Source organism: Rhipicephalus sanguineus, chromosome 2, assembly GCF_013339695.2.
Source record: "Rhipicephalus sanguineus isolate Rsan-2018 chromosome 2, BIME_Rsan_1.4, whole genome shotgun sequence".
In the NCBI taxonomy this organism is placed as follows: Eukaryota; Metazoa; Arthropoda; class Arachnida; order Ixodida; family Ixodidae; genus Rhipicephalus; species Rhipicephalus sanguineus.
In genome coordinates this window covers 15,484,343-15,507,726 of record NC_051177.1, presented here as the reverse complement: position 1 = coordinate 15,507,726, position 23,384 = coordinate 15,484,343, and the positions used below count along the sequence as shown (strand labels likewise).

The 23,384-nt window shown below is 45.5% G+C and overlaps 1 protein-coding gene across 1 annotated transcript in view; it reads right to left on the bottom strand.

Moving 5' to 3' along the window:
- The window catches only part of LOC119382447 (FRAS1-related extracellular matrix protein 2), a 266,202-nt gene that overhangs the window by 6,286 nt on the left and 236,532 nt on the right, over nt 1–23,384 (bottom strand). Inside the window, exons 18-22 of the mRNA XM_037650153.2 lie at nt 14,990–15,182; nt 14,353–14,457; nt 14,027–14,154; nt 5,542–5,806; nt 417–604 (exon numbers count right to left, since the gene is read on the bottom strand). Coding sequence (XP_037506081.1) covers nt 417–604; nt 5,542–5,806; nt 14,027–14,154; nt 14,353–14,457; nt 14,990–15,182 — 879 coding nt within the window. The remainder of the gene's footprint in view (nt 1–416; nt 605–5,541; nt 5,807–14,026; nt 14,155–14,352; nt 14,458–14,989; nt 15,183–23,384) is intronic.

Here is a 23,384-nt window from a genome sequence, read left to right as displayed (position 1 = left end):
AATATGCAATCTTAAACTGACTCCTGTTGCTAAAGGTTTCCGCCTTCGCTGCTACATTGATTCCTGTTTTGGTAAGGCAAATTAGATAATGGAAGAATTTACATGTTTCATTTTGCATAATGCGACAGCTACACCGCTCCACAACTATACATAATGCGACAAACATACAAGAAGGTTGTAAGAACTGAGTTTAGCCTTTGTGACTCTGGCAGTAACAGCGCCAATTGCGATACAGTTGCCGTTGTTATGCAATTAAAGGTTATTGCACTTTAGATGAAAGATTCTCGTTGTTCGTCATTTAATTTTCAGTTGCGCGGTTCGTCTGTACAAAGTTCGAAAAGATCAAAACCGATCATCATGATCAATAAGATTCAGATAGACATGCCAAGAGTGGTAATAGTTAAGGCGATGCTCACGATAATCTTTATGATGTAACGAAGGTTGGCCGACTCGGCAATGCACCCATAGTCCTCGTTGTCCGGATCGTAGCGCGGGATGTAACCGTCGACTCCCGTGCAGAGGAAGCACTTCTCTATGAACAGCTCGAACGAATGTCCCAGGCTTTGCAGAGGGCTCACCATTATCTTGCCATAAATCTTGTCTCCTGCAGAGCCGATTGGCAAGAAGGCGAAAATAAAGAACAGGTTAGACGCACGAACGGGCCGGCTGTTTCTTGGCTTCGCTTTATCGCATCACAAGTGCGTGGAAGATGAGTTTGCACTTTTATTGCAATTACACGGACACTCTCTGCGGATTCTTGCCGTCGTCGTCATGTCCCGGATATGTATATGTATGTATATATAGATAAAATACACAAAAATTGGACACGTATCTGCGTACTTCGCTCCAAATGTCGTCGAAAGACGATAGTCTTCTGCCGGCCGTACTACATGAGTCCTGGTCTCATCCGCGGCCACCCGTGATGCTGTTCTCCTCTATGTTGAATCGGCCGCATCTGGCTGACATTGATAAAATAGAGGAGGTGCTGCGTGAGATATGGACGCCATCTGGCAGTGGCGTCGGGAAACATGAGCTTGTGCAGAACTCAGGGCCACTGCCAGGTGGCAGCACCATATCGTCGGCAGAGGGCTTTTTCGTGCATAGCGTCGCATTTTCAGAGCAGCCTAAGAAACACTAGGGTCTTTAGAATTACGTATCTATGTATTTTCTAGTAAAGGAACACACCACCTAATACTTACGTATTGATGTCGCGCCTCAGATATGCGTAATATTTGCGTTTTGATCGACAATGTTCGCAAGTATGAACGCAGCTACCAGTTCAAGATGACTGGGCGTTCATCAAGTGGCTTTGGCCGGGTGGCTGAATCGTGTGATAGACAGAAAGACAGACAGACGGACAGACCAAAAGTTCTGCGTTCAAGTATCCCAAGAATCGTCTTTAAAATAATTCAGAAGAAAAAAAGATTCCCAAGAGCGCGACCGGGGATTCGAACCTGGGACCCCTCCCTCCTCAGCACGCTGCCTTAGACAATTACGCCATGCTTCATTTCTTTCTCTTGCATTGTATTTATTACAAATGTGCGTAATTAGCATACGTAGCGAACAAAATACTCAAGGCGGCCTCTACAAGCCTGCAACAAGCGTTGCAGAGAAAGAAATATAAAATAACTTTATGTTATCAAAGGGTATTAAAGCAGTACATTTCATGAAGAGTGGATACCAGTCTGCTTGAAACTGTAATATTTGATAGAAGTGTTTTAGCTGAAGATTCGTTCACCATGACACTAACGGCAGATTACAAACGCACGTGGCATTCGGTGAAACGCACGGGACGCCACACGTGGCGAAATTAAAATTATTCGAGATGCCGGCCATGCTGCATCGCTGCCCGCGCTGCGTTTGCGTCGTATCACTGGCGACCCACGCTAGTTTTCCATTTTGGGGTTGTAGCGCCTCGCTACTCGTGGCGGCGCGAGCTAGTGGGAACGCTTTCGCTCTTGTAGGCTTGTGCCACAGGAAGGAAGAAACGAGAGGGCTGAACCAGAATCGCAGTATACATCTTACACCGTGACTAAAATCGTGAGGATAAAATTACAGCGCAAACGCACAAAATACCCACGATGAGCAGAAACATACGACACAAGCGCTGACTAACAACTGCTTCATTCTTTCATACACCAGTGCAATACCACCAGTGCAATAGAAGTCCAAGGCAACCTTACCGCCCATGCGCACAAAACAACAGCTTTGAACCAAAACTTGTAACAAGGATGATAGAGTACTAGATCCGTGAAGACATGAAATCATATTAAGATGGGTGAGGTACCAGGGGGGGGGGGGGGGGAGCTAGGGGCCCGCCCCTCCCCCTCGAAGTTTTCGTGAAGTAGGTGTTTTTACCAAAAATGAGTTATGAAAATAGGTGTTTTTCTCAAATAGTCAAGGTTTTCAGCAAGTGCCCGCCCCCCCCCCCCCCCTCCCCCCGAAAAGTATTCCTGGTTACGGGCCTGGCAGGGACAAAGAAGTAAAGAAGAAGTAAGAAGGACAAAAAAGTGCGTTTGCGCTGTAATTTTAGCCTCAAGAGTATGTACCAACTAGGCCCAAATTAAATTTTGTTTTAGTGACCAGAATCGACGCCAGCAGGGAACGCGAGCCGTGGCTTCACGTGCCACTGCTAAGCGCCGTCTTTATTTTCTTCTCTTGAGGTCGCGCGCTCTCTGGTTTTGTTCGCCCCCCAAAGAAGGGTCCTATACTTCTTGGGACGACGCAAGCGCAAGAGTCAGAAAGTGGTTTGCGTTCTGCGCATGCGCCTTGGCGGCTCGCAAATTTCTTGGGTCCGCAATTCCAAAACTCTCTAGTGTTTCGCCTGAGTTTGAATGTGCGCCTCCGACTTGTAATTTGACATACAAGGCGTGGTCGACAGTGCTCGCGCCGTTATCTCTTGAGGGGGACTTTTGTACGTCGTGTGCTATCACCGCAAAGTTTGCGTTGAAACTATAGACCACACTAAGGTCACTCTGTTCGCTGCAGCGGCCGCGTTTGCGAAAGGAGTAAGCTGCTAGCTAGAAGAGCCAAAGTAGGGGCTAGTTGAAGTAACAACTGTGACAGTTCGCGCTTGTCCTATGTATACATGTGCGTTCTTTTCGTGCATCCTTCATGGTGTTTAAGCAGCGCGCTGCAAGTGCCGATCTGTGACAGTTGTTAGTTCGCACTCGCCTTGTGTGCTTTCTTTTCCTGCGTCCTTTGTGCCTGAGCAGCGCGCAGCAAGTTTCTAGCTGCTTGTCGTTATTCCTGTGACATTCCTATATCTTGCTGTCGGATTCATTGCTTCGCCCTTGAGACGAAACTGTGACTTTTTTTTTTTTGTCAGAAAAGCCGCCTTGGGTTGTACGGACTGCGTCGAACTTTACAATATGTACGCTGTGGATGAAATAATTCCAGGAAACGGGGCTTAATTGGCGGACGTAAACAAATGCTGTTTAGAAGAACTCGCTATCTGTACGCCGTATTGACAACCGCGAGACTTTTGCCGTCGCTGAGAAGTCGCAGCAGCCTTTCGATATGCTCACACTGGTTGAAACAGCAAGCTCGTCGATGGCAAATCGCACAAAATACCTGTATTTCAAGAATTTATTGCTGCAAACAAGTTATAGTGAGGATAATAAAAATCGGTACGTTTATGAACTTTGATATTTGCGCTCTCACTTAAAATAATTTCCGTGGTTTTATCGTGCTCCTTTTCACTCGATAATTGGGCTAAAACGTAAGTGATTTATCAAAAATGCCGAAGTTTGAAAATAGTTTTCTCAAAAAGGCCATTCTTGATTTTTTTAGAATCCCTCTGATTGAAGAAAAGGATGTCATCTACAATTCTGCATAAAAAAAACGTTGCATTATTTTGGTCGCTAATAAGTTATAATGTGTCAAGTGTGACGTACGATTATTCTGAACAACTTATATTCGATTTTCAGTACATAAAGAACGGTGCGGCCGCTAAGCTGACTTGGTCACACTTGACACATTGTAACTTGTTAGCGACCAAAATAACGCAACGTGTTTTTATGCGGAATGGTAGATGACGTCTTTGACTTCAGTCAGAGGGCTTTAGGAAAAAAATCAAATATGGCCTTTTTGAAAAATCTATTTCCAAACTTCGGCGTTTTTGGTAAATCACTTACGTTTCAGCCCAATTATCGAGTGAAACGGAGCTCGATAAAATCACGGAAGTTATTTTAAAAGAGAGCTAAAATATCAATGTTAATAAGTTAATATGTACCGATTTTTATTATCCTCACTTTAACTCATTTGCAGCAATACATTCCTAAAATAGGTGTATTTTGTGCGGTTCGCCATGTCTGTGATTTTTTTTCTTCAAAAGTGCTTTGGCAAGCAAGAGAAATAATAAACTCACAAGATTGTATTTTACTTGTTGTTTGAGGGGAATAAATGTTGTGACCAAGAAGTGCACCGTTCTTTGCCTGTGTGTGCTCAAAATTCAGACATCGCGAAATTGTTGGAAAAGTGTTTTTTGCGGCCAAAATTTATAATTTTTTTCGGGTGAACAAATTTCTTTTTCGCAGTAGTAACTACGAAACCGTTGTTCTGAATCTAATGCCTATGCCTACAGTATATTTTATAAAAATCTGGAATGGTGACCGGGACCTCGTGTTCGATCTTATGTGGACACATCCCTTTAAATAATGCCGCCTGTTTCAAATATCTAGGAGTTAGCGTTATGCACACATTGAAATTATACTCGCATGTAGATAACATCTATTCTAAGGCAAACAAAAACTATATTTCCTAAAAAAAACTGGGACATGCCACACCGGATGTAAAACTAACGGCTTACAAAACATTCCTACGACCAGTCTTAGAGTACGCTAGTATTGTGCGGTCGCCTCACCAGAAAGTCTTGTGGAAAAAATCTAGAGAATACAAAAATTAGCACACACTCCGTCGCGGCTTTGTTAACGTCCTGTGAGCTTGAGTCTTCGGAATATCGCAGGCGCAAACATCGCCTCAAATTTCTTTTTAATATTATAAGCGGGCAAACAAAGATAAATAAGGATTTATGTCTTCAGTCCCCTGGAAGGCGATGTGATCGTCTTAGCAATAGTAGAGCAATTCAACCTTATTTCACACGAAGGAATGCTTTCCGCCACACCTTTTTCCCAGACACAATAGAAATGCGGAATATTTTACCTTGTGCGGCTGTTCAACAAACAACGCCAGTGGATTTCGAAAATGCGTTAGACAGTTTTCTCTGTAGCGATGCGCGCTGAATTATGGTGCGAGCATTTATTCGTCGATTTTTATCTGCATAGCCACCGTTGTTTGTTTCTTATTTTTCTGTTGTTGGTTATTCATATCTTATTCCTATGTGCTTTTTGTGCGAATGCTATGTATCACCCTCCCTGTGATAGACCCCAAGCACGGGGTTGACAGTATGAAATAAAATAAACGTGACGTCACGATGACGGTGCATGGTGACGCTGACGTTTCTACCACACTTCATTCGCTCAAGGGTCCGCGCAACGAGTCACTTTGGCCCTCGCAAAAAAGGAAGAAGAGAGCGCAAACCTGGCGCGAAGGAGACGTCCACGTCGTCGTCGTCCGCCTGCTGGTCGGCGCGCCGCAGCCATGCCTCGCGACGCCGAGTAATGTGGAACTGCGTATCGAGCGAGAAACGCGTGGGCACCGGGTCGCTCACTTGCTGAAAGTGGATGGGCAGTTCGAAGGGCACCGGCTCCTGCGGCGTGCAACGCATCGGCTCCGAGAACAGGGTGCCTTCGCGCACCGTGCACGGCACCAGGTGGATGCGGTAGGTGCCCGAGTAGTCCTTCACCTGCACAGGGGCGGCTTTCACCTCTAGGAGTCTCGAAAAACTCCATCTGTCACTGCACGGGACAGTTGAGCCTAACCCAAAACGCGTTGGTTTCGAATGCCGGGCATGCACCGACCACATCCTGCCAGCGCCAACATGTGCTCGAAGAGCTATACGCATGGCGCATCCAGAAAAACGAAGCTTATCCAACAAACAACGGGGAATCGCCGAAATTAGGGGTGTGCGCATATTCGGAACTTGGAATATTTGATTTCAATGGTTCGGTACTCGCGTCGATTCGCAAGACAACTTTACTATTCGAAATATTCCAACACCTTAAAATTTCACAAACATGTTTAAAACATGTTCTCAGAGCGCAATAGCGACATGAAAAAATGCTTTATCAGCCAAGGTGCCGGATAATTTAGCGTGACTAGCGAGAAATATTGGCTGAGGTTTAACCTTTGTAAAACCTAGTTATACGAGCGAAAGGTACGTATTTGCAAAGACTGTGCACTTAATGTTAGGCTTCTTCTTCTTGTTGGCGCGGCGGCTGCATTTTTGATGGAGGCGAAAATGTTTGAGGCCCGTGTACTTAGATTTAGGTGCACGTTAAAGAACCCCAGGTGGTCGAAATTCCTGCAGCCCTTTACTACGGCGTCTTTCATAATCATATCGTGGTTTTTGGAACGTTAAACCCCAGATATTATTATTATTATTATTATTATTATTATTATTATTATTATTATTATTATTATTATTATTATTATTATTATTATTATTATTAATAATAATATTATTATTATTATTATCTCCTTGTTGTTGTTCGTGTTTCTGAACGACGGTGGTGGCTGCAGTAGCTTCAACCTTGGCATGCTTCCGCACTTGGCAAGCTTGTCTAAAACTTGCTAATCTGGTCTCCCTTTGCTTCGGTGTTTCAGCTGGAAACTTTGCCTTTGCTTTCGATTTCGCAGCCTGCCCTCTAGCTATATCTACTGGATGATTGGCGTCTGCCTATCGCTTGCGGTGAAACGCTCGCATAGACGATCCAGCCGGCGCGCCATCCATGGCGACAATGAGCGGCCTGCGAAGCAGCGGTTAAGCTATCGCCTCATAACGTAGTACCGCAGCTGCGACGTCTATCCGCAGCGGATCATTTGGCGTGACGTCACGGCAGTCACACTGACGCTCCGGCGGCTCAAGGTCATTGCGACGCGATTAATGACCTTGGGAGACATGGGGCAGTGGAGCTTTCGCTCTAAAACATTTTTTTCGTTAATTCTTCGCCAACGGCCTGCAACTTCCTCAAACGTTCCGCAACGCCCTCGTCGCCGCAATCCTAGTCCTCCGTCTCCAATTATTCGGCCAGTCCCGCCCAGGGAAAACTTGACTCCATCTTGAAATAATAAACAGTGCAAAAGAACGAGGACGAATGAAAGAAACGACGTTCGTCCTCGTTGTTTCGCGCTGTTTATTCATTCAAGATGGAATCACGCCAACCTGCCCAGTTAAACGTTCTAATGAAAACTTGACGACGTAACTACAGCGACGAAAGCAGACAGGAAAGACGCTGACGTGCTTCTCACAGTAGCCTGCCTTGGGCCCCTGGCTTTCCGGAAGCAAAAGTAAACAGTTCTTGGAGTGCAAAAGAACTGACACGTGGGCGAGTTGGATTCTGTTGAACATATTGGGTGGATTCAGCGCGACACAACGAGGGCAGAGATGAAGAAGGGACACGAACACCAGCGCTGTTCTCACAGCTAACTTTATTAGCGCAACTAACTTTATTAGTGGTCACGTGGTTATAGGTCGTGCTTTAAAATATGCGTTTCTGCGCTAATAAAGTTAGTTGTGAGAACAGCGCTGGTCCCTTCTTCATCTCTGTCCTCGTTGTATCGCGCTGAATCCACCCAATATATTCTTAGAGTGCCTCATTAGGGGCCGCCATTATTGTGAAAAACCTGCGTGTTCATAACTGAGCAAGCGTATGGGGCAGACCTTGTGCCTCCCTACCCTAAGGTGAATACGGGCGGCTACCCCCCTGCCCCCTCGTGCGCACGCCTATGCCGACGCAGGCGCTGGTTTATGGCTGTTAAAATGGGCGCTGCACAGTTTCGTGTTCGCACTCATTCTATCATCGCTGATCTACTAATTGCCAATCAATGTGGCAACCGTAAACGCAAATCTTCTATGGTAAAAAAGAAGGCGAAATCACGAGATTAGATAGCGTGATGCGTTTCGTTGCGAACATCGCACAAGCGCGGCCGTACTTCCAATTGCTTGTTGTCTGTGACAGTTAAACATCTCGCGCGGTGATTCATCGAGCCAGTAGTAAAGCATCTCATGCATTGGAACCTCCTTCTGCACTACCAACCATTCACACTGAGTTCTCGGATACCGCTGCCATGAAGCCCAGCGCGCGATTGCTGGTCAAAATTGCGGCCAGGAATGCGCCAAGGTCGATTCAAATAGGTCGCGAAGCTTCGGGCGAAAAACGGTTCAAAACCTATTGCCAACGACACCAGCAAGAGGAGTTATGGGTGCTGCGATTGAAGCGCGACTATATGTTTGGAGGGAACAAACACTAATAGCGAAAAACCAAGTTTTGTTTAAATGTAAAACAATCTTTGTGTTTTACAAATTACATTTATTTCCCGAACAATATTATGTAGGTGCAATGTGCCAAGAATGTACGACAGTGTTTAATTCTTACGAAAAATCTTTTTCTTAGCGCCCCCTGAAGAGAGGCGCACGTCATTGTCATTCAGTGCAGCCCTTGCAGTGCATGGAAAGGCGCGCTCGTAAGTTCGTTTGCGGCGACACGCCCCCTCAGGTGTTCTGGTGTTTTGCACTTGCATGCGTTCCGTGAATTATTGTGGTGAGAAATTGATTTTGGTGTGCGCGAAGTTGCGAGGTGCGTTTGATCGTTCGTGAACGTGTTGGCTACAGTGTTCAACGGATGTTAGCCGCACGAGGCGGCTAACATTTCACACCGAGCGCTTTCCTCGGTACTCGCGGAAACGATGTGGTGTTCCAAGGATGCAATAGCAATATGCGTACGCCTGGCGAGCCCTCTCTTCTAGATAAGACACCGGGGCAACGGTCCGGAGTAGTGTGCTTGCTGGATTTTCATGGATCAGTATTCCTGCTGCCCAGTTTCCTTCGTGAACACGCGGTGCCTACTATATTTCCTGTTATCGGTGAGCAGATCGCTAAGTTATCTGTCGCGCTACAATCACAACAATTCGCATGTCTTGATACGTTACACGTAAGGTTAATTTATCGGAACAAAAGGCAAAACATAGTGCACGTAGTGTACGCACTTTTTGTACTTCTTATGACATTTGTTGCTCATTGTGTATGGTGTGTTAAATTGCGTTATTGTCACCATTGAATAAAACTGAAATATCATTATTTTGGCGTGACAAGGCGTCATTTCTTCTCGTTACAACTGAAGCACACATGCAGTGCGCTCTTTAACTCCCCTGCGCATGTGCGAAGCAAATAAGCAACGCTGCAAACATGAGAGGTACGCTGCTGCCTACTTTATTCATGCTGTGGAGGATGACACGAACGCAGAATAAAAGCTCAAAGAATAAAGTTTCCTGGTAAAACCAAGGCGAATTGCACGACGGTACACTTAAACACCGCTGTTTAGTCACGGGTCGATATTAGTTTAGCTAGCGTTGGCTTCAAGCGCATTCGCCAAGGGCTTGCCGGCTCGCCGTAGCGCGAGTCCTTAGCAATCAGGGGCCTAAGAAAAATATTTTGAGGTCAAATTTCGCACTAGTGCCAACAAGATGACGTCACCGGATATTGCGTCACATCCGCTTTATTTTTTGTTCCGCCGGAAGTGTTTCCTCCTCACACAGATGGCGCTAAGCCCCATGAGCAGCTGATGAGCAGCCATTTTCTGAACGTATGGGCTTCTATGGAAGCTTCGCTACCATTTACATTTACCTTGGATGCGCATTCATCGGTGCCTGACCTGCGTGATCAACGCTCTTAGAAAAGAGCGAGTAAAAAGGCTGTCCCACCACAACAGCTGTCACCTATTTCGCGGGCCTTTCCTTGAGCTATCGTTGTGCGCCCGGTACTTGCAAGTCACTATAAGTCAGTTATCAGCGTGACATGGCATTCTTGAGTGGCGAGCGACGAGTTTTCAACAAAGGAAACGCAAGCAAGCCTGATGAAGATTATTGTTGTGGGACAAAAATCAACACCTCCTAGACAGCTTTTCAGGCCTGCGCCCAGCGATCTGACGTCATTTCCGCCCGGCCGACACTCGGGGAAGCCGCAGCGGCAGCGAGCGCAGCGTGGGTCGGTTCAGTCACGTTTGTCGTTTGCCGCTGTTGTTTTGCGGCAATTTCATTTCCGTGCGTGATGTTCTAGTGATACGACAATGCCTAATAAGTGTTCTGTGCCGGGATGTACCGGAAACTACAGGACGGGAAAGAAGATACAAGTGTTTTCCTTCCCTAAAGACGGCGACGCTCTCAACAAGTGGCTACGCGCCATTCCAAGGAAGGATTTCGTGCCCACGTCTTGCACTAAGGTAAGGATTTGTGATCTTCTTGTCCCAGATCCTCGTTGATTGTACAGGTAGAAGCAATGTGATATGAAATATGGGACCGTGTAGCCGCTGTTCCTTGCTAAGCGCTGACACAGAGTCGATGAGAATCGGCCACAAAATCACGTTCGTAGCAAGGATGGCCGGCGACTCTTTGTTCACACATAGTCGCCTGGGGGTCGTCCGTGGGAGCGCACTTAGTTCTTTTAATAAGTGTCTTCTCAGATGTTCATGAAACGTTTGTTCGTTTGTGCAGGTGTGCGTGGATCATTTCGACGCTTCATGCATCGAGCGGACGACATCGTACACGGATCCAAGGACAGGAAGAGTTATCGAAGTCGCACTGCCAGTACCGCGGTTACGTCCTGGATCTGTGCCAACGATATTTCCCGGCTGCCCGTCCTACCTTTCAGTATCAGACCACAACACGAGAGAAACACCTGATGCCAAGAGGAGCCGAAAAGAAGCTTCCCAACTCGCCCATGCTGTTGAAGAATCACTGGCGTCATACGAAGCGGAACAGGAAAGAGACCGTTTTTCGTCCCTCGAAGAACTAAAGGCTCGCCTGCAAGTAGTCTCAGTGTCGCCAAAGTGGACTGTGATTCATAAAGAAGAGTGCTAGATGTTTTTGAACATCATCGACTTTCGTGAACCTTGGTTGAATGCGTCATTGACAGTGTTTGAAAACCTCGAAGTCATTGCCTGCTATCAAGGATCACAAATCAAGAACCTTGGTAGCACTGTTGTACCTGACTCAGTTCAAAAAGTAAGTTCCTTGTTGGAAATTTTGAACAACCTTTGCATGCTGTCTGAGGAGCGCTGCAGTTGTCGCCACCTGTCGCTTGCAATACGATCCCTTCTCGACAAATTGGAAGGTAGCATTACTGAAGACAAGAAAGAGGCGGTAAAGTTCATGAAGGAGCAGCTGCTATACTGCTTTCTGCAAAGCGTATTCACTACAGCGCACAGGTAATGGTGTTTGCATGCATCTTGCATACAATATCACCACATGCGTACAAGTTTCTAAGAAGAACGAGTGTACTAACCTTGCCGCATCCAAGCACTATTAGAAATGTGTGCTCGTCTATTCAAATGTGCCCACAAATCGATTCATCTGATGCCACTTTCCTTCAGTATGTTTCCCAGAGATTCAAACATCTGCAGCCACATGAACACGCTGTGACGCTGATGCTTGACGAGATTCATATCAAACCTTGTTTAGATTACAAGGGTGGGAACATATGTGGTGCAGCAGTCAATTCGAATGAAGTAGCCACCTCGGTGCATGTATTTATGATACAAAGTCTACTGAGCTCGTTCAAGGAGGTGGCGCACATTCTTCCGGTTAAAACCTTAGAGTAGTTATGTACACAGAGGTTGTAGTTAGAAAGCTTATGACGCAAAGTAACTTCACCCAGTTTCTCCATGGCCTGAACCAAAAGAATGTCGTTCGGCAATTGACACTGCAATGTCTGCCGAGGCTTGAGGACATAAATACGTGTGAAAATGGACACACCTATGATTTCCTCGTCACGCTAGTAGCAAACTGCGCAGCAAACATCATGCTTAACAACTTGTGCAAGCAGAGGAACGATCTCTTACGCATTGGGAAGGAACAGAAGGCAAAAAACAGAAAGGCCCAAATCTTTCCGGAAAAGTGATTTTTCCAGGTGAAGCGCTCTCCACATTTATTCGTGCGAAGCTGCACTGAGGTCATTTTATTTCACAGTCCCGACTTGATTTCCTTGTCATACTTCTGTCTGTTGTGCAACGAGCCTTGTTTTCGGTTTGTTTCGTATTTAAATGACACTACATAGTTTTAAAATCTCTTTTTAAGTGTTCTTGGCATGTCAACGTGTTGTGCTCATTTGCTCACTGAGCTGTCGCAGTGCCTGCTGTGGTAGTTGGAGGGACCATGTTTGGTACCTCGCAGCTATGTATGCTTTTCTTGTGCGCTTTCTGTAGAGATATATTGGTGTGCAATGTGATTTGTGTTTTGGGATTTTTGTGTGACTTTTGTTTTCTAGGACATGCTTGCACCTGTAGCAGCAGTACAATTAGTTTTCTTTGTGTGACTTATTTATCGTGCTATGGTTCACACTTCAGTCACCAGTGTGTTTTATGTATTGCGACGTTTTGACAAGTGCTTGAATTTACAATATGATGTCTTGTGTGTTACTACTACTGTGATAAATGAATGCAATATTTTCCTCTAACCTACAATTTAAATGGGAGTATGCTCTTCATGTTCCAAAGTTTGGGAATGTTTTTGGTGCAACAATGTGTTATATTTTGTTTTGTTTCATTTTATTGAGATGCAAACTGTGCCTGCTTTGACAAAAAAACAGATAGTTATCTGTGATATGATGTACTATGTCTGCCTCTAATAAGTGCAAGAACTTGTTTTCTCTGCCATTCATTCACCCGTTTATGCTGCGCAGTTTTTATAGCAACATCTGTATTCTGTACTTTTGGCACATCTTCAGTATGAAGTGAAATATCTTTTGCTGGCCGCCGTCTATCTGGGCCGAGAACAGTGTGCACTGTGATATTTATGCAGACGGCGCCTGCTTGCGATAAATAAATATATATTATTCCATTCATGATATTCATTATTTCTCGTTACCCTGATAAATCATGTTGACCTGGCGATCTCTTCTGAGCGGTCAGAGGCAGTAGTTCGCGTGAGGAGCGCGCGCGCGTCAAGCGCTCCCAGCCGAGGTAGGCCGGCGCGATGTGACGTCGTCGACGTCACATCACGTGGCGCGCAGGCTTGAAAGCTGTCTAGGAGGTGTTGCAAAAATACGCCCTTCTCACTCAATCTTATCTTGAATTGAAGAACATCGCACGCGGACTTGCCGCAACTGCCACTAAACACTTCGCAGATCGGCACATTGGACTGCGTGACGAAGAAAATCGTGCACCGGCTGTTCTGAACCGCAGCTAGGAACTTCGCGAACCGCAGCTAGGAACTTCGCGCATCGTCGGCGTCTCGAAGCGCCAACGATGCCCGTTAATGTCATTTGAACTGGTTTGTACGTTCACTAAAATGACTTATCAGCGCTCAATTCATCAATGGAACAAACTGTCTTAAGAAATGGTCTCCGTGCAATATTCACATTTGTGCTTCAGAGTTATATTTTATCGCACACTTAAAAGTTATTGTTCCTGCCTTCTAGCGATCTGCGTTTGACTCGTCTCTTATTTCTTCTTTTTTTGCAATCTTGCTATTTCTGATTGATTTCTTTCCTGTTTGCTGCTGCTGCTGTTGTTGTTGTTGTTTTATGTTAATGAACATCAATGTTAATGGCGTGTCACCCTTGGGCGCTTTATAATGTATTTGTATTTGTATTTCAATGTTAATACCTCCCCCCTACACTAATGCCCTACGTGGGCGCTGTAGTTATTGTAAATAATAAATAAATAAATAAATAAATAAATAAATAAATAAATAAATAAATAAATAAATAAATTCTCACACATTCGCAGGATCATCGACTACCGTTTGGCAGCGTTTTCTTCCCATGTGCTCAAAGAGTACTGCAGGACCCCTTTAGCACTACATAACGGAGTTCTTATTCCTCTGAAGTTTGTATTCGCTGTACAGAAAGCGGGCATAGCCACTGTAAAACGGGCATGCAACATAGGAAGACGAGAGGAGAGGCACGTACAGCAACGTCTGAGATGAACTCCCACTCCTGCTGTGCTGCGCTGTAAGTCGCGTCCCGTCGTACGAGCTTCAGGGTGAACGTGACGTCAGGCTGTTCTTCGGACGTGACGTACGACATCTTCTTTAGTTCTGTGCCAAAAGGAAGAAAAATGCCACCCATAAACGATCGCACAGCTGAGAAGGATCAGTAGGAAGGGGCAGGCGTTTTCTAGAGTGATGTCACGCCTACAAACAGCCGCCCCCAAATGCCTCGTCTCTGGTGCATTGAATGCTGAAGCCATGACGAGAAAGAGACTTAAAATTCCACCGGAAAAAAGAGGCCCTTACCTCTGCTTTCGAGGATGTACTGTCCGTGAAAGCCAGCGACTGTGCGAAATCGCACCACCAGCTGTCCGTTGTCGTTGATCCGCATTTGCGTCGGGTATATGCTACCTGCGATGACGATAAGAAAAAAAAAAAAAAAAAACGGAAAGCTTCCCTACACAATCGAAAGGCAGTTGAAGTCCCTGTGCGATGTTTCTTATAATGACTTCTCAGGAAGCATCGGTTATATAAAGGTAATTACGCCTTTATATAACAAATGCTTCCTTTGTAAAAATAATAATAGTAATAATAATAATAATAATAATAATAATAATAATAATAATAATAATAATAATAATAATAATAATAATAATAACAATAATAATAATAATAATAAAAAAGATGGAAAGAGGTAGAAGAGCCAGCGTCAGCCGTCGTATGCTGGCGACAGTTAAATAAAGCAAGGACATATGAAGAAGGTACTAAAAGTTGCACAATTTACTGTACTAAATAACAAAAAGAAGCTGAACCAAAGTAATTATTAAGACATGCCAGCCGCTTTGATTATCACCGAGTGCGCCAGGGCTGATGGATGCGTATTTATTGTCCTTCAAAGGCACCATGTCGATAGAGGATAATAAAGCTTGCGGTTGAGACTGACCGTTGAGATGAGAGTCCAGGTAGGTGGATATTCCGTGGTCCCAGAGGATGGCCGTGTTGTAGACGAAGCTGATCTTGAGCTCAGTCACCATGTCGCTGTGCTGCCAGCCACCCGATGCGGCAGTCGAGTGCAGCACGTACGACACGTACAGGGGCACGGACATTGACACGTAGGACTGCACCAAGTTCAGGGCCTGCGGGGGCGTCAACGTGTCGTGCCAACACGGCCACCTGTTTGTTCACACTGAGGCCAGCCTCGTACGCACATACGTATCAGAGAAGCTTGTAGTGATTGCCGCTATAAGCGCAGCAAAATGCATGCAGATTCGTTTCACGAGAAGTGGCTCGCACATAATCGGTGCTTCGGACAAACAGGCGACGTCCTTTTAAACCTTAACACATTGGCCCCACCATATAGATTTGCTGGCATATCACTCCACATTTCTCCTCTAGCTTAAGATCCTGGATATTGCAAATCAGATCTGGTGCAAGGGGAATTTGACAATCACTGGTATGTAGCCCGAGGCTGCATACAAGAAACTACACACAGATTACTCAGAAAGAAGGCCTTCAGCTAAAGATTCGTCCAGGTCCGTGAATTGAAGCCGGGACCAACGCCAGTCGCTCTACCAGCTGAGCCACGCAAGCGCAGCGCGAATTAATCGACAACTGGAAGTACTTATCAACACTTAATATTGCAAGTCAGAGCGACCGGAGCGACCAGATCAGTAAGGCATTAGTCTAGGGTTCGATCCCCGGACCAGGAAGAATTTTAACAGTGGAGCTATCTAAGCCGACCGTTAGTCGGTGCAGGGCGAACAGAAAGTAAAGCTGCCATGGGGGCTAGTGCCAGGAACTGGACGACTTGGAACGCAAACATACATAAGGTCATACATAAGGAAGTGTGTGACACGAAAATAAACAGTTGTTAGTACGCGCTTCACCCTGTGTGTGTCTTTTTTCCGTTTCAAGTCGTCCAGTTCCTGGCAGCTCGAACAAGCCATGCACGAGAAGAGAAAACTGTTACAATCATGAACCGGTACGCGATCTCTTCGTCCTCTTCTTCATCTTCTGCTTGGCTTCCAGAACACGTGCGCAATTTATCCGGCGTGGGATGCAATAATTCTGATGGGCGAGAGAACAAATACAGAGAGAGTGAAAGAAAGAGGTAGAAAAAAGGAGAAAGAGAGAAATTCTCGCTGACGCGAGATACGAACGCGCGTACCCACGATCCGAAGGCAAACGTCGTAACCACTCGGCTATCCAGGCACGCTAGCAGAGCATAGCATAGCCTTGTATAGTATAGCATAGCAAAGGGACGGGAAAGGGAAGTGAGGGTAAAGGGGAGGGAAAGGAGGAGGGGAGAGAGTAAAGCATAGCATATAGAGAGAGAAAAAGAGAGAAATGGAGAGGAAGAAAGAGAAGAAAGAGGTAAAGAGAGAATCAAAGAAAAGAGAAAGAAATAAACGAAGAGAGAGAGAAAGCGAGAAATACTGAGAGAGAGAGAGAAAGGGAAGGAAGAGAACGAAAGATAGAAAGAGCGAGAAAGAAAAAGAAATACATAGAGCGCGAAAGAAAGAAACAGAAATAAACAGGCAAAAAATACATAGAAAGAACAGAGACACGAGAGAAAAAGAAAGAAATAGAAAAATAAGGAGAAACAAAGTAGGCCGCCCAGCTCCGCACTTCTGTCAGGCTTGGTACCACCAGTGCGAAGCTGCTTTAATTTTTTTTCTGTTAACTAAGAAGCTTTCTTTCTGATAAATACCCGTGGACTTTGTGGCCTTGTGCTACAATCGTGTGGTTGTCAGTCTTCCTTTTCACAGCCCTCGATCATTGTGATATATTCTTTGACAAGATCTATAGTCTCTAATAATAATGAATATTGGGGTTTAAGGTCCGAAAACCACGATATTTTTATGCGGGACGCCGCAGTTAAGGGTTCCGGAAATTTCGGCCACCTGGTCTTCTTTAACTTGCACTGACAGCACGGGCCTCTAGCATTCCGTCTCCATCAAAATGCGGCCGCCGCGGTTGGGATCCGATCTAAAGACTTTCAGGTCAGCATTAGAGCGCCCTAACCACTAGACAAGCGTGGCGGGTCTGTAGCCTGTGTGACTGATTGTGTCATGTGGGTCCCGAGTAAAGTGGAGCGCTCCGACCTAATCCTGGCCCCATCTATTTTTCTTACGTGCACCCAACGCTTGGATTCGAAGGTTCTCGTATTGGGCCCTCTCGTACGGAATGTGGCTTCCGGAAATCGAGACAGCACAGCGCCCACTGCGGTGCACACGGCACGCACAGAGGGCAACGGACGGGAGCCGTGTGCGCGCACCGTACGAGCAACGCAAACATAACACATAAACAAGCCTGTCTATTTGTCCTAACAGTTCCCTATTGACAGGAAATTTGCCCACTCTATAATATGTATCACAACACGCATAGATAAATGCTCATGAACATATATTATTGCGCACGTGGTAGGTACATGCTCCTTATTTATTTATTTATTTATTTATTTATTTATTTATTTATTTATTTATTTATTTATTTATTAGATGCGAAGCAGCTTTTGCTAGGGGCTGTGTCCGTCGTCGGTGGTGGCGTCCGCACTGCAGCCGCGGCGCCACCTCTCCTCCCACGTTATGCAGCCGCGCCGCTGCCAAATACAGCCTGTAACCCACTCTCTCTCCTCTCCCTCCCCCGTTTCATGTGTAGTATATAAGCGCGTGCGCACGGTCGGCTTCCGTCATTCTCGCTTCGCTCCCGTTCAGATGAGTTGTAACGTCAACGTCGGCGCCACTCGTTCACTCGGCACTAACGGAAAGCAACGCACAAGCACAACGTAATGATAACACAAACACTGAATACAAACGTCACACACTAACGGAAACGCCGGGTGAACGTAACGCAAACTTGGTGTGCGCCCCCAACGCTGCTTCGCATCCCCTCATGGTTCCCTTGAGTGGAAGATGGTGTAATTTTTTATTTATTTATTTATTTATTTATTTATTTATTTATTTATTTATTTATTTATTTATTCGTAAAATACTGCAAGGCAAATGTAGGCCCTAGAAGGAGAGGCAGAAGTGCACTAAAATCTAGCAAGACATGCTACATATGCGAAAAAGAAAAGATTACATTACAAAGCATAAAAAACATTTCCAAGTACGCATGTACAATTAAAATAATGAAATACAAGCAGATTAAAAAATAATGGAGAACAACAGCCATATATAAAGATGTAGCGCTAAATATAATAATAATAATAATAATATCTGTCGTTTAACGTCCGAAAACCACTATATGAGTATGACAGACGCCGTAGTGGAGGGCTCCGGAAATAGACCTAAATATACAAACATACAAGAGAGCCAAATATAATACAACATGCAAAATACAACAGATACCACAACACGCAGAACACTAATAAATAAACATGATTGAAAATAAAGGTTACATCAATCTCGAAGACTTCCAATTTCTTTTACGCTGAGTGTAGCTGACAGAGGCCACTTACACACACGAGCGCTTACACCAAGCGCGCGCTGCCACCTTCAAACCACAGGACGAAACCACGGTGCCGACGGTTAGCCTCGAAGAGCGCGCGCATCGAAAAAAAAGCTTCGCACTAGTGGTCCCATGCCTCAGTGAAGGGCGGAGCTTCGCGGGCTGCCTTGTTTCAATTTATTTTAACACGGAAGTGTTTTATGTCAGGGTCCACCAAGACTTCTGTGACGTATTTCCGTCACGGAAATGACGTCTAAAAATGCACACGATCAGAATGCAAAGAAAAAAAAAAGCTCCGTCAACGGGAGTCGAACCCATGACCTCTCGGTCCACGACAACAGATGCCAGGCACGCTATCCACTGCGCCACCATTTTTTTTTCTTTATTACTGTGCCACCATTACGCACTGTAAAGGCTTTACAAACGCGCCTTTTATATCTCACACTTTCCTCTCGCAGTGCTCTTGGTCGGCGGGTAGTGTCGCCGTCTGGGAGCGGTAAAGTGAAGTAATGCATCAGGACCGTGGGCTCGGTAATTAGCTCACGGTCGTCGTTGCGTCGTTGCTTCGTGCCCGCCCATTCGGCGCGTTTCCAATAGGAGAAGTGCCGTTTTGTCAACACCTTAACACACCGCGAGGTGGCGACGTTAGCGAGGCTAAGGCTCGGCTTTGCTCATAGCAAACATCCATATTTAAAATAGCTCTGCGACACGCGCCTGCCTCGCCTGGCCGTAATACCGCGTTCCCCATTTACGCTCGCCCCGAGAAAAAATTGAAGGACACTTTGTAAATGCGAAAGTGTGTTTGGCGAAAGCCTGCGGCCATTCGACTGACCGTGCAATGGTATTGCTGGAATGCACATTCTTGGGGCGCTTCTCCAAACCGCTTGCCGTGGAATCATCACCGGGCCGCTTGGGAGCCATCCGACTAACTCGAATGCTGCAACGAGACGGACGCCGCCACTGGACGCCGCCGCCGCGTTGCGCAACAGTCGCGTAACGCGCGTCGGAAAGAGCAACGCGCAACTGCTGCTACTGCTGCTATGCGCTGCTGTGCCATCACGTGATTGCTGAGAGAGTGTGAGGGGGAGAGGCCACAGCTGACACCGTTCCAGGGAACGGGCGGACCGACGCCACGAGTATGAGACATTCAAGGCTTTCGCCTTAAAATCGCGGCCGGGCTAGAGGGAAGACACGACGCGCCTTGCGTTTCCCTCTGGTTCGGCGTGGTGTTCTGTTTACTCTTTGACATGCCGCGGGATGCTGACATTAGCCCAAGTTCTTCGTCCAAAAAACGACGCTCTTCTGGCTGTCACACCGCTTTCTCTGATCAGGCACTCACCCTCAACTACTACAGCTATAAAAAGTTTGTTTAATCATTGATCATGGACGGTAGTCGTCGGCATGGAGATGTGCCACCAAGCGTCAACGTGGGTGCATACACGTTAAACGGTGATGCAAAACACCAATTGACATTGTGCAAGCTCTATTATATCACTGTACAGTAAAAATTCAGCTATTTCTGTAAGGACACGTTTTACTTTCGTGTTATACCAATTCCCGTGAAGGAGGGATCAGTCATGTTTTTTTTTTTCTGTTTCTTTCTCTTTTTCTTTTTCTCTCTGTTTTTTCTATCTCTTTTTCGTCTCTGTTTACTTCTATTTCTTTCTCTCTCTCTCTATCCATGTATTTCTTTCTCTTTCTATATATATCTCTCTCTATTCATCGCTTCCTATCTCTTTCTATCTCTTTCGCTATCTCTCTATTTCTTTCTTTCTGTTTCTTTGATTCTCTGTATTTCGCTCTTTATTGCTCTTTTCTGCCCTGCTCTCTCTTTTTTTTCTATCATTTCTGTGTTTTTTTCTTTCTGCCTCTTTCCCTCTCGGCCTATTGCTTTCTGTCTTCCCATCCTATAACAGCGAAGCTGTTTAGCTAATCGTTCCTGGTCCGACGAACCAAAAAACTATCATTATCATAAACGGGTGATATGTGCCACAGAAATTGGTTAAATACCACTAGAGCACCGCACGGGCTCGGGCCAACCCGAAAACCCGGGCCCGATCAGGCCGGGCCGGGTAAAGTACTTTCCACGGCGGCCCGGGCCGGGATCGGGCCCGAAGCTCCGGACTTAGGGTCGGGCCTGGGTTTGAGGTGGCAGGCTCGGGTCGGGCCGGGCTTAGACTTTGCCCAGTTCTTAAGATTGTTCCACATAAGCTGTGCATACATATATGTCCCACATATTGAATATTGAAAAAAAAAAAAAACACTTTCTTTTATCTGGGGCAAACTATTTGGAGAAGTTTTATGAGAGACAAGTACTGAACTTCTTTTGCTTCTTGCATATGGGGCTACTGGAGAGACTAAGCACTTGTATAATTATTATCTCACTATTCTGTGTAATAAAGCTTTTGCAAACCAAACTGTTATATGCTTTATTAATTTTATTTGCTTTTATTTTATATGCGATGTTGTGATCGGAGCCATAAATGTAATATCATAAATTTATGTAGTAACGTTATATCGATAACCTCTCATCGAAAGAGCGGTCACAGAGCTTCAAAGCAGGGCAACGTTCTTGAAAGTTCCCGCAGTGCACTATAGAACGAAAGCTCTCCACGGAGTCTTGTTACGTAGAATCACTACAAAGACACGTTCTCTTTCAATGGCTGCGTCACGGCTGCCAGTGGTCATGTGACGCGACGTGGACATGCAGCCTGCTTTGTGTGGCCACATTGTTAACGTCTGAGCTTTCATCGTGTTCCGCTATATGGTGCGAGAGCTACGTGATACTGCCGCAACAGCGTTGGAATGTGCAGGAATAGCATAAGTCCAATAAACAAGGTGTGCGGCAGATCATATTCATTTGACGATGTAGTATCTGGCTTGAAAAAAGACAGTTACGAATTTCGTACCAGGTGATGTCCCTTTGCCTCGAACCATATGCATCCAATGAGTAAGCGTTGAGAAGCTTATTAGCGCCTGTATTACCAAACTGAAACGAACCCCGATAATAGATCGAAATCTCTTCGTCTACCTCCTGCCAGTCCTACCCGCGTAGTCCAATCGCTACCTTCTGCCTGTACAACATTGTTAGCAAGGCATACACCATAATATAACGAAAAAAAAAAAACAGCACAGTACAAACCCTGCATAACATGCACTGCTGAAACCTGCAAGGAGAAACCCTCAACGAGGAGTTTTATAGATTATATTGAAGAGTGGCACGACGTTCGGGAACAAGAGAAATGATGCGACGAGCTGGACAACTATGTTCATTCTGCAGAGGTCCGCAGAGACGTCCGAAATTTTCTCCAGTGGTGGAAGTCTGAGAACTACGAATGCCGACGCCTTCACAATATGCAAGGCAGATTTCGTGCTCCCCTGCGGCTAGCGCAAGCTGTTCAAGAAACTGTAGCGCTGCAGGGTATCTTCTGCAACAGAACATGGCGTGCTTACAGCCGCAATCTCTTGATAATTTGACTTTTCGCACGATAGCATGTCAAGAAATGAGCCGTAAACTATGCCAAAAAAAGCTTATTTCATTTCATTTTCATTTGTCGATGTCCTCAGGGCCAAAGGCATTACAGAGGGGAGTGAGTAAAGAAATAGAAGTAAAAGCAAACAAGAAACGCAGCAAACAATCTATAAAGATAAAAGTTCTTCGGCCCTATAGACTGTATACGTATACTATCAGTGGTGTGATATATGGAAATAATGCTACAACAAATGGTTTCTTTTGTCCTTTCGGCTGTTTATATGCATTTCGAAAAGTATACGTGGGTCACGGAGTTCGTTATAGTTTTACAGCAGAGCTGTTACGCTTGAGCTGTGACATGTGTCGTAGAAAGAAGATTATCATCATCATGAAGCGCCATGCGCTCTCTTCGTCCTCTTCTTCTTCTTCGCTCCCGTAACACGTGCACCGATTTGTCCGGCGTGGGACTCAAGAACTCTGATGGGCGAGAGAATCAGTACAGAGAAAGAGAAAGAAAGCGAAAAAGAGATATCCTTGACGAGGTGGGATTCGAACCCACATACCCACGATCCGGTGGAGAGCGTCCTAACCACTCGGCTGTCGAAGCACACTAGCAGAGCATAGCATAGCCTTGTATAATATGGCATAGCAAGGGGGTGGGAAGGGGAAGAGAGGCCGAGGAGGCGGGAAAGGAGGAGAGAAAACGAGTACAAATAGATAAAGAGAGAGAGCAAAAGAAAGAAAGGGAAGAAAGAGAGAAAAAAGATAGAAGGCGAGAGAACGACGACAGAGAAAGATAGAGAGAGAGGGGGAAATAGACAGAGAGACAAAGAGATGGAAAGAAACAGACACAAAAAACACAGAAAAAAAGAGAGAGAGAGCATAGGCATTGCATAGCGAGGGGTGGTTGAGAGAGAGATGAGCGGTTAAAAGCGTAGCCATGCCAGGACCAGCTAGGTGCCCAGCAGCTCTGCTGTCACCCAGCCTTGCGCGACGTAGTGCAAGCTGCACTAATGTTTATCTAGGTTAGCGTATTTACAACAAAGGTAATAAATTTGGCTTTTTTCCTGTATTTCTCTTGCCGTGTCAAGGTGCTACTATGCTAAAGACAAGGGCTACGTATTCAGAATGACGCACTATTGGGTTTGATGGTAGAGCATGCTTTAAATTTCAATAGAGAGCGCAATAAAAACAAAGGGAAGAGAGCGTTTTTCTCCGTCTCCTCTGTTTTTACTGCGCTCCCTGTTAAATCTGAACTCATGCTGCAAATTACTTTTCTGGCTACAATATCTGCTACCAAACGCTCTTGATGATTCCCATTGTATTTCTAGAAAACAATTCGGCAGATCCCACGCATTGTGGCAATCGGTTTCATGCGAAGCAGTCAGCGAGTACTTCTGTGCTGTATTTTATG